Source organism: Chaetodon trifascialis, chromosome 13 (genome assembly GCF_039877785.1).
Source record: "Chaetodon trifascialis isolate fChaTrf1 chromosome 13, fChaTrf1.hap1, whole genome shotgun sequence".
NCBI lineage: Eukaryota > Metazoa > Chordata > Actinopteri > Chaetodontiformes > Chaetodontidae > Chaetodon > Chaetodon trifascialis.
Window position 1 is genome coordinate 17,216,703 of NC_092068.1, and position 13,981 is coordinate 17,230,683.

Below are 13,981 nucleotides of genomic sequence, written 5' to 3' on the forward strand. Positions count from 1 at the left end.
ACATGATGCATGATAAACGCTGTCAGCCCCATGGCACAATGTTAATGATTAGCCTGGCATGTCTCAGTATGAGTACAGCCTGAGCAGTGAACACTTCATTTGCGAGGAAAATGATGTACAGTGTGTGTTTGACATGGCATGGCGCAGTCAGACGTGCTGTCAGCATGGATTAAAAAGTCACAGACTGTGCTGGGCTTTCACAGTCCTTGGTACAAAGTCGTCGCTCCTTGGGCTAATGCTTTTAACATTTGCTTTTTATGCAAAACAAGTCAAGGCCGGAGACATTTAGAGCGAAAACTGCAGGCAAGGGACAGGCTGAGACGCGAGACGAACAGAGAGTGGAGGAGACAAGAGTTTGGGGCAGCAAAAGAGAGCTGATGATGTTCACTGAAGATAAATATGTTAAACCTGCCTTGAGGATTTGAAAATGGGAAATAATTAACCGCACATTTGATTTTGGTGGCATATGACCACTGTTGAATTGAAGCCATATTTCCACTCAGGCTACAGCTCTTCCTCCATCACTGTCGGACAGGAAATCACAAAGCCCCTCAACAATTATTTCTCTTACAGATTGGTATCATTTGTTCCCCTCTTTCTGTTGAGCTCAAGAGGAACCCATTCATCACGCCAGTGTGACACTTGCTCATTTGTGACCTAGCATGACGAGTCACCTCTGGCACAATCGACTTCTCGCAGCCTTCGTCACAGGATTCAGATCGACTCAGTAGCTACAGAACGGGTGACCAGCGTTGAGCAATGGCTACAGATTTTTACACAATCGGCTCAGGATCTGGAGATTCGTGGCTTTCTGTGAGAACTGCACCTCTTTCTTTTTCCCGTTTTCCTCCACAACTCTTGAACAGAAAGATACAATACCTGACTGTCACTTGTGCAGGCCACAGTTGTGTTTTGCATTTCATTTGCATTGTGCCAGTTAGACTCTTTACATATCTGACGTCTCTCTGCAGTCTACAGATAAGGGCAACAAGTGACATCTTTCTTGCAACAGGGACATGAACAGTACATGGGAGAAGTACACAAATCCTTTGCTAAAGTAAAAGTACAAACAGGACAATGTCAAAAATACTCAGCATGAGTAGAATTCCTGCTTCTAAAACTTACTTAAGTGAAAGTACAGAGGTATTTCTCGCAAAATGTACTTACATATCCTGAAAAAAGGTACCTGTTACCATTATATTATTATATTACTATATTATATTTTACTGCTGTACTTAAGCATTCATGTGCCGCGTCTTAGTTTAGTGTATTAGCATGTCATCATTTTCTAATAAGCACAAACGCAAAGTTCGGCTGAGCCTGATGGGAAGGTCATTGGCTTAGCAACGAATTGAAAATCAGACAGATTTATCCACTGTTGCACCATGAATGTACACAGTATCCTGGCAATCCATTGTACATTTCTTCATATTATACCTTATATAATTACACTTATCTCTTTCTCGAAGACAACAGTATTCATTTCAATCATGGAGTAAAATACCACTGCTTGTGTACTGATCAATACGACTGAGTCATCTCTGTAATACAATAACCTTTAAAGTCACAGCGCCACAAAGGGTTTTTGAATTCAGACCCAATGACTCACTAAAGACCGGATGAAGACAGAAAGCAGTCATAACACTTCTACTGGCATCCACACAGGGACACTGCCTGTCTCTGGAGTCCTCTCAGATGAGACAGACAATCACAGTGTTTTACATAGAAATGTAGGTTTACGGTAGAATTAAACTAACAATTTCTCTTAGTTTAGTAAAATTGCTGTCTCATTTTTTCGTCCCACAGATCTTTTCTTCACAGTGTTCGGCTGAATGGGGCACCCAGGAAATGTCTGGTCAATCCTATAATCAAAATAGGTCTTGGTTGTCAAATCCTTACAGCAGATAATGAACTGCTGTCGGTTCGATTCCAGCCGGCGACGTTTGATGCATGTCATATCCGTCTGTCTCTCTCCCTGTTTCCTGTCTGCCTCTTCATCTGTCACCGTCAAATAAAGGCAAAATAATAATAATAATGAAAAAACTAAAAAAAAAAAAAAAAAGGTGGCTGACATGAAAGAATAGGAGCAACAATCAATATCAGCAGTCCTCCAAGTGAAATACCGTCTACATACCAAACAAGATGCAGTCTTATTGCTTCTCAGTTTCTGTGTTCTCTGTCTCTCTCTCATTCTTCTGCTGTGCTGTTTTTTAGGTCCTGAATAAAATGTTTCCACCTTGAGACTTCTTGAGTTACAGTTACACTGCTCATGAACTTGTACGTCAGAGCCAAGTGCAGGTTATGAAGGGTGGAGAGCAGAAGGGAGCAGCAACAGTAATTTACACATTCAATAATTTAATCTCTATTATGTCAAAGTTCACCTCTATATAATGATCAGTTACACTGTGCAGGCATCGACCGTCATCGTTTTCCCTGAGGTCAGATCTATTGACGGGGATGATGGCTCTCTGAACGTTTTATAGCAGTATTGCTTGTCACAAATCATGTAGCAAGAATGCCCTTTCACAAGTCCCATCAGTACCAGTTTGGACTGTTGTTCCTGTCATCAGAGCTCGCACTCTGTTTCATCAATGCTCTTTTTGAAAAATGAAATAAAAAGGAAAATACAAGCCACATGCTGAAACAATACTTCTGAAAACGAATGAAATATAGAGGACTCAACGGGCACACAGCATCATACAAAGCAAAATCTGCGGGACATGAGTGAATCATACAGCATCGCTGTTCAAGTTTTGAGTTTCAGTTCATCGCCCTTCAGCAGCCCATCAATAATGCCCTTTCATAGCTTTTCTATCATTGTCAGGATGGTGCTATTGAAGCTGTCCAGAAACACCCCTGCAGAGCCTGTTAAATCTCATTTATTATATATTTATATGTAATTATATACTTCTTTTTAGGCTTTTTAACCTGTGTAGATTTGTGCTTCCACAGGATGGACATTTTACCTCTGTGCATGTGTGTTTTTACCTTCCATGACGTAGACCAGCGAGCCCACATCTCCTTCCTTGATGATGCAGCTGTCTTTTCCATACTCCACAGGGTACATGCAGTCCACGATCTCTTGGATCTGCGACAGCTCGAGGTTTTTCATGAAGTCATTGTCCAAGATGGCCTCCTTGATCAGATCCTTGGACCTGGATACAAGGTGAAATAAAATGATGTCATACCTGTATACACACAGATTCAGACGGCATTGGTGTGTCTTGGCTGTATCACACATATGTCTGATGTTTGACTTGTATTTTAACAATGAATTACAACCCATCTGAAATTATACGACAAAAATACAACTTGAACTGGAGTTCCAAAAAAATGGCATAACTCTGGGGAAGAGGAACTGATGAGCCAAAATAGATCAGGACATTAGGAATGATGATTGAGAGGTGGGTTGTCCGTGCACTGGTCCTCAGTTCATGAATAGATACTTTAAAAATGAAGTACTCCCAGGAGACTTCTACTTATTTCAGTTCGATTTTACCCATCGAGATACTTGAGAGACCATTCAGAGTCTGGGATAAAGTTATTTCAAGGTTTATACAGAATGATCAAAAGCCAAGAACAAATTTGAAACATGAACAGGATGTAGCACTTTCAGCGTTTCCATGCAACCCAATTAATTCACTGGTTAATAAAACAAATAATAATATTAATAAATAATTTTTTTTTTTTTTAAAAAGGACTGGCTTTAATCCAGTGAATCGCTTTGTTCAAATTTAGAGCTTTGCTCAAGGATTTTTTTTTGTCAAGGCATCATAAAATATAACAACAGACATTCAAAGCTTCTTATGAAATTCTCAATAGAAGATTTGAATGAAAAATAAAAAATAAAAAAGACATTCAGAACAGGTGGTGTGCTGAGCACTATGAAGCCAAATAGAAGAATCGAGAGCAATATGTAGAAGGAAGGCAAATTTAAAGCCTCATAGGAGGCAGAGATGTAGAGAAGGATTTACTTGAACAAGTCATTTGATTTACGTTAGAACTGTGGATTAATCTAGTACAAAAATAGAGATTAGAGAGAGCTCAGACTACTTCCATGCATAGCCTTTGACACACATTTCACCTCAGGCACTCTTGACCAGAGGTTCAAACAATGGTTTCCAAGTGTATAACAGCATTATGCAGCGTAATGAAGGATGGGAATGTCATGAGTTTCCAGGAGCCGAAACAAAACTACATTAAACAACCAGGATGACTTCATATGTCTGCAATTAAGGGCCTTGTATGAGAAATACAGCACAATGGGAATTTAGTTAAAAATGGAATAATTAGAATCATGACTGGGGTTTACAATTCCAGGAAATATAGAATAATATCTACATTATATCAGCACCTCGTGGAGAGAAGAGGAAATACACTTTATGTAAAGCTGAACTAGTGTGTGAATACTTCAGATAAATGGTCGCATTTATGGAGAATGGCGTCTACAGTGTCCTCACATACTTGGAGAGAACACTGTTGGAAGAATGAAACTAGATTCTTTATGACACCCAAAATTAATAATAAATACTTGTCAACAGCACAACCATGTAGGAGATTGCCTGCATCCAGATCTTTGAATCCACCGAGCTGACTGATTCGCCTGGCATCACGACATGAAACAGCAGTTTCTCGTCTGAAAAAGCAGACGATCCAGTGAGCGCCATGGGGGACTAATGATCAGCCAATCAGCACCGTGAGCACGATTAATGCTGCTCTCGTGCTTTTGTCAAACGCTGTCAATCTGTGCCCTGAACCCAAGGAGTAATAACAAGAGACCGCCATAGACAAGATAGACGCTGCCATCGAGGCTTTTCTTCACCTGACACTGTAGTTTGTTTGTACTTTACCCCGCTCCAATCTTAAAAGAGAGGGAGTGGACACAATGTCAGACGGAAGATGGAAAAGGAGAGTAAAGAGGTGACAGCTCTGTCTGATATCAGGAAATGTTGGAGACCATGTGGGGCAGTCAAATGCACGTTATTTATGATACAAGAAAGAGGCCCTGAATGTGTCACAGGATCAAATAGGTTTTATGGAGACAGGGAAATCTTCTCTTATCGTTTTATGTATGTGTGTCTTGATATATGTGTGTGAGATCTTTCTGTTATGGCACAGCGAAAACAATTAAGCATTGAAAAAAAAAAAAACAACCTTGGTGGAGATCAAAAAGTTGACCAGTTCACCAGGCACGCTGCTTTATTTCTAAGGCAATTAAAGTCTCATTCAAACTGCACGGCAGCTTTTCAAAAAAAAAAAACACATCCTCATTTCAAGGATGTCAAGGTGCAGCCTCTTTATGCCCTCCAAATGCTGAAATAAGTCAATAAATAGCATAATCCATGCCTAATGGAGGTGGATTGTTTCCACTCAGGGGTGCGTTTCTGAAAGCCAAATCAGCCTTCAGACCGCAGTCATTAGGACATTCCACAGGTTAGTATTTTTTGCAATGACTATGCAAGGAAGGGAGAAAATGCAATTAACTGCAAAGCTAATGTGGCGTTGTCAAGGTGCAGCTCGGTGTACAGGTGAAAGAGCATTTTGTCAGGCAGGCTAAAGAGAAAAGCGAGGGCAAATGGAATGAGACAACAGCGAAAGGGAACATAATGTCAAATTATCATTTAAATTAGGAGTACACATTAGATGGTACGGATATAACACACCGCTGATGTAGGAGAGACATGTGTCCATGTGTTTACAACAGGTGAATGAAGGCCAGACGCAGTGCGGGCTGAAGCGAGCATCAGTCCGATCCACTCTGACAGACGGAGGTGTCAAGAGATGGGAGAGAAATTTGGCCGGAGTCTTAACAGCAAGTCAAGATCAGTCATTTACTGAAGCGCGTCGTCACCAGTCTGAGGTGCTCGACTGGGTGCTGCGTGGCTCGTTTTGACAGCTGGATGAATGAGGTTAATAATATGTATCAAGGTTAATCCAACAAGGAGTCCCCTCCTACTGACAGCTGAGGCTTTTATACACTAATTCATAAAAAAACCACAGAGAACAGTCTCTTTCCCCGGATCGCAGGCCCCGGTGAACTGCCTCTCGCCTTTTGTTGTGTTCAGTGCCCTTTTCAGAAACTGATCACCTGAAGAGCTTAGAGCTAAAAGAGCAAATAACCTGGGAGGCATTTCTGAAGCAGTGCTCCCACCACACACAGGCTTCTCTGCCCTGCTGTCAGCCTGCAGCGACGTCCTACACAAACCACACAACCACACAATCTAAACTACACAACCAGAACTTCAGTGTCTGCCATGATACAATACCAGCAGTGCCCAGGGTTTTTCTTTGTTTTTTTTTGTAATGTACTGAGCACTATGCGCATGCCTGTGTTGAACTTTTAAGGTCATACATACGTTGCCAAAACTATGACAGATTTCCACTGAAAAGCATCTCACAGCTGGCACATAAATACAAATTTTCGACTTCAGCCGGCATCTACAGATCATTTGGACGCGTCATTTTTACACCGTCAGCTGAATGAGTTTTGGTTTGGGTCTAGAATAACATGCTGAAATATCACTAATGTGCTTCTCTCAATGTGTTTCGCATTCATCAGTCTGATGAATTTTCTGTTCGGGTTTGAAGGCCCGTGGATCCCCAAACAGCTCTGCTTTTAATCTCCGACAGCAGTGATACGTGAGGATAAAAGCGAGGAGCTAAATTACTAAAGACCACCATTAGCAAGCTGCCACAAGCAGTTAGAAAACACAGATTGCTTACTTACAGAACAAAGTACCATCCTGCTTGACGTTTCTTGCATATTATTTCTGGATCGATACACTGATCTCAGTAACAGGTCAGTTTTCTCCCTTGAAAGATCATTAACTTTATATATTCCTATAGCAACATCATTATCCCACACTTCCCTGTCATTTATGGACATGCCTTTGTCAAGTATGTTTTAGGAACAAGTCACAGACAGGGGACAGATGATGAGGGGTAACAAAGATTTTAATTGATTGAACCTACAGTGCAGTTGCTCCTCCAACAGAGCAGCCAGGATGATCCAAAGGTTCCTCATTAGATAGTTTCTATTCTGCCCTTGAGTGTCAGAACAAGTTACTCATGGGAACTGAAAAGAGGAGACAGAGGTGTTGCACCTATTTTTAAATCCACCCCACGGTCTTATGTTCAGATGTGCACCGTGCTTCCCAAACCTCCCTCCTCCTCCTCTTTTCAGCAGACGACTGCACAAGGAGGAGTAGATGATTTGGTTCAATGGTCACAGCTCTCGTTAGGTTTTGGGGAGTAAACCTTAATAAAGATGTGAAGTGCTGTTTTTTTTTTTTTTTTTTAAACTGTGATGATCCTTATGATCCCTCCTGAGTAAGTGATGCTTTCAAATAGGTTTAATTAAAGGCAGAGATAATGGAAGTCCACATTTCCTTAAGTAAACCAACAGGAACAAATTGGACATCCGTTCTTTTCCACAGTGGAAATCTGCGTCCTTGACCCCGTTTCTGTTCCGTTTACACCCAGGAGATTTCTGGCCTTCTCAACCCTGACCGGAACCCCCCAACTTGAGCCTCTGGCGGCAACGTCGAGCAACGTCCTCCAAGCAGACCCTTACGAAAACATCTGCCTGCCTCTCCTTTGTGAGGATGACAAATTTGCCTTCATCCCCTCGTGAAGTTTGGGGCTGAGCAAGTCCAGCCTTCCTTAAAAGGAGAAAATATGCTCTTTTAGGAGGAAAAACGAAGAGGGGTGGCAGAAAAGTGGGAGAGGCTAACAGAAATAAGAGGCAGACAGAGGGAGAGCGTATGTGTAAGAACGCTCTATGGGCCTTGTAAAGAAGATGAAGTGAGTGGGAATGAAAGAAAAATATAAACATTTGGCCAAATCCAAGAGGCATTATGACTACACTTCAATAACCCAAACAAAATGAAAATGCACTGGTGCCGTTTTTATCCCATGAGGACACTTGCGTACTTCGTTAAAACAGAAAACCTCTCTATTCTCAAGCGAGCAATAACAAAAGTTAGAGAAGTCACACAAGAAAATAAAAAACTTCAAATGATTTGCTTTTGCAAGATGCTCGGGCACATATATCAAACTGAAGAACGGTCATAATGCTGAACTAATAAGAGAGCATTCAACAGTCTATCTGCTTTTCAATCATGTTTTTTTTATGTGTATGCTTATTAGAAGAGAAATATTGAACACAATTATCATTCTCTGCCAGACAGACGGTGCCAAAAGGTGTGGCAGACACTCAGCAGGAAATTGAAGCCGTTGAGGGGCACTGATGGAAGTTCAAACAGCCTCATGCTAAAAAATCATTTCGTTTTCAGCTCCATCGTGTAACTTCCTTTCAGTTTGAAAAATGTCAAAATGCAGGACAAATGGATATTTTGGAGACCTTGTTTTTGTGTTTCCTGTCAAGGTCTCACTAAAAGCCTCTTTGGGAAATCTCTTAATGGAAACAGGCAAAAGCTTTAGGATGAAGACAATTATCATAATAAAATGGTCACTCTGTTGTGTTTTCCCCATCTTCCCTTTCAAGTGTCTCGCGATTATTTACGACAGCGAGACAAAGAAAGGCAGACAGATCTGACAGGTATAACAAAGACGAACGGCCTTTTCTGCTCAGATAAATACCCACTTCATTTTTTAATCTTTGATGAAATCCTTGGAGCTTGTTTGTTTGCGTGTCGATGACGTTCGTATATGACACATCTGATCTCGCTGCAAAGCCTGAGAACAGAAACATCTCATATAACACTACAAGGAAATAAGGATAATATACCAATACTTTAAATTTTAATTCGATGGTCACGTGGCAGCTTATGCCACGTGTCTTAATTGTCTCGCCGTGCCTTGCAAAGCCGGATTTAGTTGTGAAAATGTATTGATTACACTCAATATGTCCACGTTTCAATGTGCTTGCAGAATGGAGATAGATATTCTTCCTGTCCACCAGGGGGTAAGTGTACTGACTCATAATAACACAACCCTTAAGTTCAAACCCAACAGAGCGCTGGATTTGTTCACAACACAGGGCTTTGTTAGTGCCAGTTTGACAACCAGACCTCATGTTGCAGGCCAAGTTGAGTTGGAGAGAGGTGTGTTCACTTGACTTTCAAAAGGAGAGAGAGAGAGAGAGAGAGAGAGAGAGAGAGAGAGAGAGAGAGAGAGACTAGCTCCAGACACTCATAAGGTAAACATGCACAGAGCGGCTGTTAAGACTGTCACAGAATCACAGCTTGGGTAGAATACACTGGTGCATTACACAGAGCTGCTGCCATCACTACGTCTCTAAACCTATAATTCCCTGTCACTGGATGACGTTTCATTTCTCTCTCATGTTAAACCATAATCAGGATAACTGATATTCAGCCTTTTATCACTGGGCTGCTGATAGTCTTAATTGGTAACTGTCACTGATGACAGCTTCCTGATATTTCCCCCCTCTCATTTTCATACTGTAGCTGACGGCATCAGTTCACATTTTCCTTATACCCATTGTGTGTGTGTGTGTGTGTGTGTGTGTGTGTGTGTGTGTGTGTGTGTGTGTGTGTGTGTGTGTAAGAGGGCACCACCTCATCCATATGCGCTACAGGTGCCGTACCTGCTGCGCCACACGTAAAATTACGCACACGAATCAGAAAGGTGGTAAAGGGTGAATGAACTCATGCTGGTGCGCAACAGCCTATGCAAAATAAGAAAAGAAAAAGAAAAAGTGAATATTATGCGTTTATAATTCAGGCACCTACTGTGGGCTTTTGGGGTAGAAAGGTAGGGTGACATGGCTAAGATCCTGGATGTCGAAGGCAGTGGGTTCGGCCGAAATTGCCTGCCTCTTCGTCCGCTGCTGCTCATGCAGCTCATTCTGCTTGTGGACCTGCTGGGTTGCCGGTTTGATAACGGAGCGGTATTTGTCCAGCTCGTTCTGTAGTCTCTGTATAAGCTCGTCTTTCTGGTCGAGCTCCAGTTCCAGTTCGTCGATGAGCGCGTCCCTCTGGCGCAGCTCCTCGATCTTCTCCTGGAGCGCGTACTGGAGGTCGCGCAAGGTGCCCATTTCGGTTGGCGGCGACGAGCGACTTCCCAATAAGTTTACCAAAGGGTGCGCAACCGAGTCTTTATCCTCTCTCCTCTACCACGCTGCTCATAAACTTTATCCGGCATGAACGGCTTCAGAGGATGCAGCGCTGGCTCTCTTGAGGGGGGATTCCTCGCCGCACTCCGTCACCAGCGGATGTTGGGAATTTATGCGAAGGTATGTCCGGCGGTTGCCGCGATTGCCAAGGTGAAAGCGCCTCGACCACAATCACGCAAAGTTTGCCCTCTATCTCTCTCTCCCTCCCTCTCGCTGCCTCCCTCCCTCGGCGGTGTGACAGTGGAGGACCGTCCTCCCCGAGTGCGTCAGGCTGCGACCCAGAGAGAGCGCTTGGCGAGAAGGGCGCCTACAGGAATCTGTGGCACAGTGCAGTCTGCCACTCCAGAGAGAGCCGCGCTCGTCTCACATGAATAATGGACTCAGTGTGAAAGCCACTGCTTGGAGAACCATGGCATCATACCTCAGCAGCTCGCCCTGAGGCTGCTGAGTTACAAATAGATGAGCACCGGAGTCTTAATGGATGGTGAAGGTGATGGAAACTTAATGAACCTCGATGTAAAAATAAACATCATCTGCCGAGGAAGGAGGCTCCATTTGTATTGTGTTGGACTACTTGTGTATTTTGTCTACATGGGCAAAAGTGAAACTATGAGAAAATATTTGAACTCACCGATGTTGACTCCAGTGCTGGATTTGAACCCAAATGATGCTTTTGAGGGAATATGATGAATATTAAAGTGGAGAGGATATAATTACACTTTTCCCAAATCCCTGCCTAGCAACCGTTCATTTTGGTGACAGAATCCAAAGTGGAGCAAGTTAATGTGCTCCAGGCGAAATGTGGCCATCTCACAGCCTGTCAAACAGCAGCAGATTTGACAATCCTGAGGCTCAAGACTCTCCACAGCAATTCCACAGTCCTCATCTAATCTAGTGTTGTGTGTGGACTCTGCTGGTGTCTGTCCACATTATCCCAGTGAGTCATCTGAAGCTCAGCGAACAGCATTTGGCCTAATGCGCTCTGGACAAATTCAGAGGAGGATGAACTGCCAAGGACAATCTGATGGAGCGACTGAGGCTACAATGGCAATTACTGAGCTGAGAGGATGGGGAGCCACTGGCTGACAGTGGCGTCAAAAGGCTGAATAAACGAGATCTCTCAGGCTGTGAGGATAGGTGTGTTTGGTTTGTGTGGTAAAAAGCATCTTTTACCTGACAGAATGCATGTAAACAACCCTAGACAGACACAGCTGGTCTAATAAAAGATCACAGCTGCCCTCTTGTGGTGGGTCAATGCATCAACTTGGGGAAACAGCAACAAGGTGGCGTGCCTCTGCTCTGTAGGCAAAAATGTCCAACACTTAATGATTCAGCGGTGTTTACATATCATTGCATTATGACTGATGAACAATTAGTTCCATTGTTGTAAATGCTGATATGTGCAGTAGCCCTGTGTGCAATAAGTGAAAACAAATGCACATCAGTGGCCTAGCAAACGATGAAAAACCTGTTTTCACACATCACAGATACAAAAAAGTATAAATTACAGCTTTCTGTGAGACTTTAAAAGAGATAAAGCAACTGTGGGAACACCTGTTCAACAACCAATGCAGCTAATAGCCTATATTAAGCTATTAAAATAATAGCTTTAAAATATATATATGTAGAAGATTTGTTTCTCTAAATGCAAACACCAAAACTTCTAATGAAACCAAAGCAGCCTTTCTCCTCTGAGCTAATTAAAAACTTCCATATTTTCTTTTATCTCTGCCAAGGGAGGGACGCTGGGCGCAAAGCTCAGGCAGCAGCAGAGCTTCCTTTATATGAGGAAACTGCAGGAGATAGGTAGAGCTGGAGATGTCAGGCTCTCCCCAGTCCACTGTAGCATCCCCACATCCTCCCATCATCAAAAGGCCCTCCCACTGTCCTTCAAAGGACCTCTGCGCTTTAAATTTCACCTCGCTAACCATCCAGCTCAGCCCTTTTCCTATGCAGATCAATAGAAACAGGATCCGTTGCTCCATGCTGCGGTAATCCGATGAGCGGGGCAGGCCGCCGGCTGGTGCCATGTCCTGACTCTAATGGGGGTCACACCGTCTCCGACCCCTCGGCAGCCCAGCGGCCATGGCGGTGCAGGTGGAGGCCCTGCTCCAGACACCCGTGGCACCGAGAGCAGTCACATCACCCCATCGGTGCTTTTCACAAACGCAAACAAGCTTACTTCTGTTTCACTGCACAGAGTGTATAGCCACGTGCAATTTATTTGTCCACTGTGCCATTCAAGCACTTATTGTGCCTCGTCAGCTGACACATAATTTGACCCTTTTCACAATGAACCCTGGTCCTATAGCAAGGCTGAAAAATGATGATGAAGTGCAGGCCGACATGATGATTTTTGTCTTGAGTATAGCTTATTAGTCATTATTTCTCAATGAACCTGGGTCATTCAAGACCTCCGTGCCTCATTCTTAATTATTTTTTTGGCCTCAGGACCATTTGTGTGCTCTTTGGTGTTGTTTGAAGGCACACTGAGTATCAGCTAGTGAGCACAAATGAGGACCTTCCCTAGCTGTAGTTTATTAATGCAAATGAAGACTGGAAACTGTCTCGCCATCTTAATAAAATTAACCCCATTGTTTCTTGCTTTAATTGAGCAGGCAGAGTGATTTCTGCTTGTGTGTGTGAGAGAGAGCGACATCAATATAACAGCTGATTTATCCCGATGGCACTGTAATAATAGAAATGGAGAAATTAAAAGAGCCAAACTTTTTGATGGGAGTAATTAAAGCCAAATCAAGGAGAATAGACTGAAACTAAGTGAAAGGATGTTAAGGCACAGGCCTCCTAAGAAACCCTCAAAATCAAGACAGTCATACTGTGAGGCTAAAACGAGCACCTGAAGGTGATGAAGGAAGCATATGGTCAAACAAAGCGTTTTCTAATGGAGTATTAAATATCCTCAGACATGCACTTCGGGTCCTCAGCGTCCAGCTACTAAAAGCCAATAATGCATCGCACTTCCTCCTGTCTGTGTCCTGTGGGACTGCCATGATGGATCTGATCAATTAGGAGCTCTTTCTGAAGCTCGTCTTGGAGCTGCGTCATCGGCCCCAAGAATGAAAGTGCTCGTCCATTCATGGCAAACGTCTCCATCTCCCATTTAGAAAAAAAGGGGGGAAAGAAAAAGCAGAAAACAGACAAAAAAAAAAAAAAAAAAAAAAAAACCTTGGTAGAGACATGACAGTGAAGTACCACAAGTACCTGTGAGCGTGCGTTTGAGTGTGTGGAGGTGTCAGAAACACATTTACAATCACATTTCAGAGTTGTGCTTCCTAATAACATAATCGATCCGCCATTCATGGCACACCATCTGATTCTGGTCGTGAAAAGGAGAGTAAAAAGAGATAGCACACACAGCTGACACAGGCTCAACAAAGTGCCAACGCCTGCTCAAAGAGTCTTACCAGTCGGACTTGGCATATTTCCGAAACGTCTGCCTTGACAGGTCCTGGTGCGTCTGAGGCTCCGCGGAGATGCCCTGCGCCCTGCGGGTCCTCGGTCCAATAAGTTGAGCGCTGGGCAGCACAGACTGACATTTGTGTAATTTTCTCTTCAGTTCTTGAATCTCGTCTTCCCTGTCCGCCAGACGCCTCTCCAAGTCCCGTATCCTCTCCTCCTTTAGCAGCAGGATCTTGGCAAAGTCGTCCTCCAGGTCACTCATGTTGAAATCTCCGTTAAACTTTGCCGCGATCACGATACGGACAAACACGATTAACTCCCAGCAGTCGCGCAGGTTGTGAAAACGGGACACAGATGCCCACCCCCCCTCCTCTAAATACGCGCACGATGATGATGCTCCGTGGATCCCCTTCACTGCCCTCGTGTTTATTAGAGAAGAAACGAGCGGAGCGGTGTTTAAGG

At 43.4% G+C, this 13,981-nt stretch overlaps 1 protein-coding gene across 2 annotated transcripts in view; it reads right to left on the reverse strand.

Annotated features, from left to right (window-relative positions):
• The window catches only part of LOC139340977 (cGMP-dependent protein kinase 1), a 78,864-nt gene extending 65,083 nt beyond the window's left edge, over positions 1–13,781 (reverse strand). The window contains exons 1-2 of one of the 2 annotated variants that reach the window (XM_070977156.1): positions 13,525–13,781; positions 2,989–3,155 (exon numbers count right to left, since the gene is read on the reverse strand). In XM_070977156.1, coding sequence (XP_070833257.1) covers positions 2,989–3,155; positions 13,525–13,781 — 424 coding nt within the window. Of the gene's footprint in view, positions 1–2,988; positions 3,156–9,716; positions 10,402–13,524 lie in introns of those variants that run through there. The other variant, XM_070977154.1, reaches the window with a different exon arrangement.
• Between the last annotated feature and the right edge of the window lie 200 nt (positions 13,782–13,981).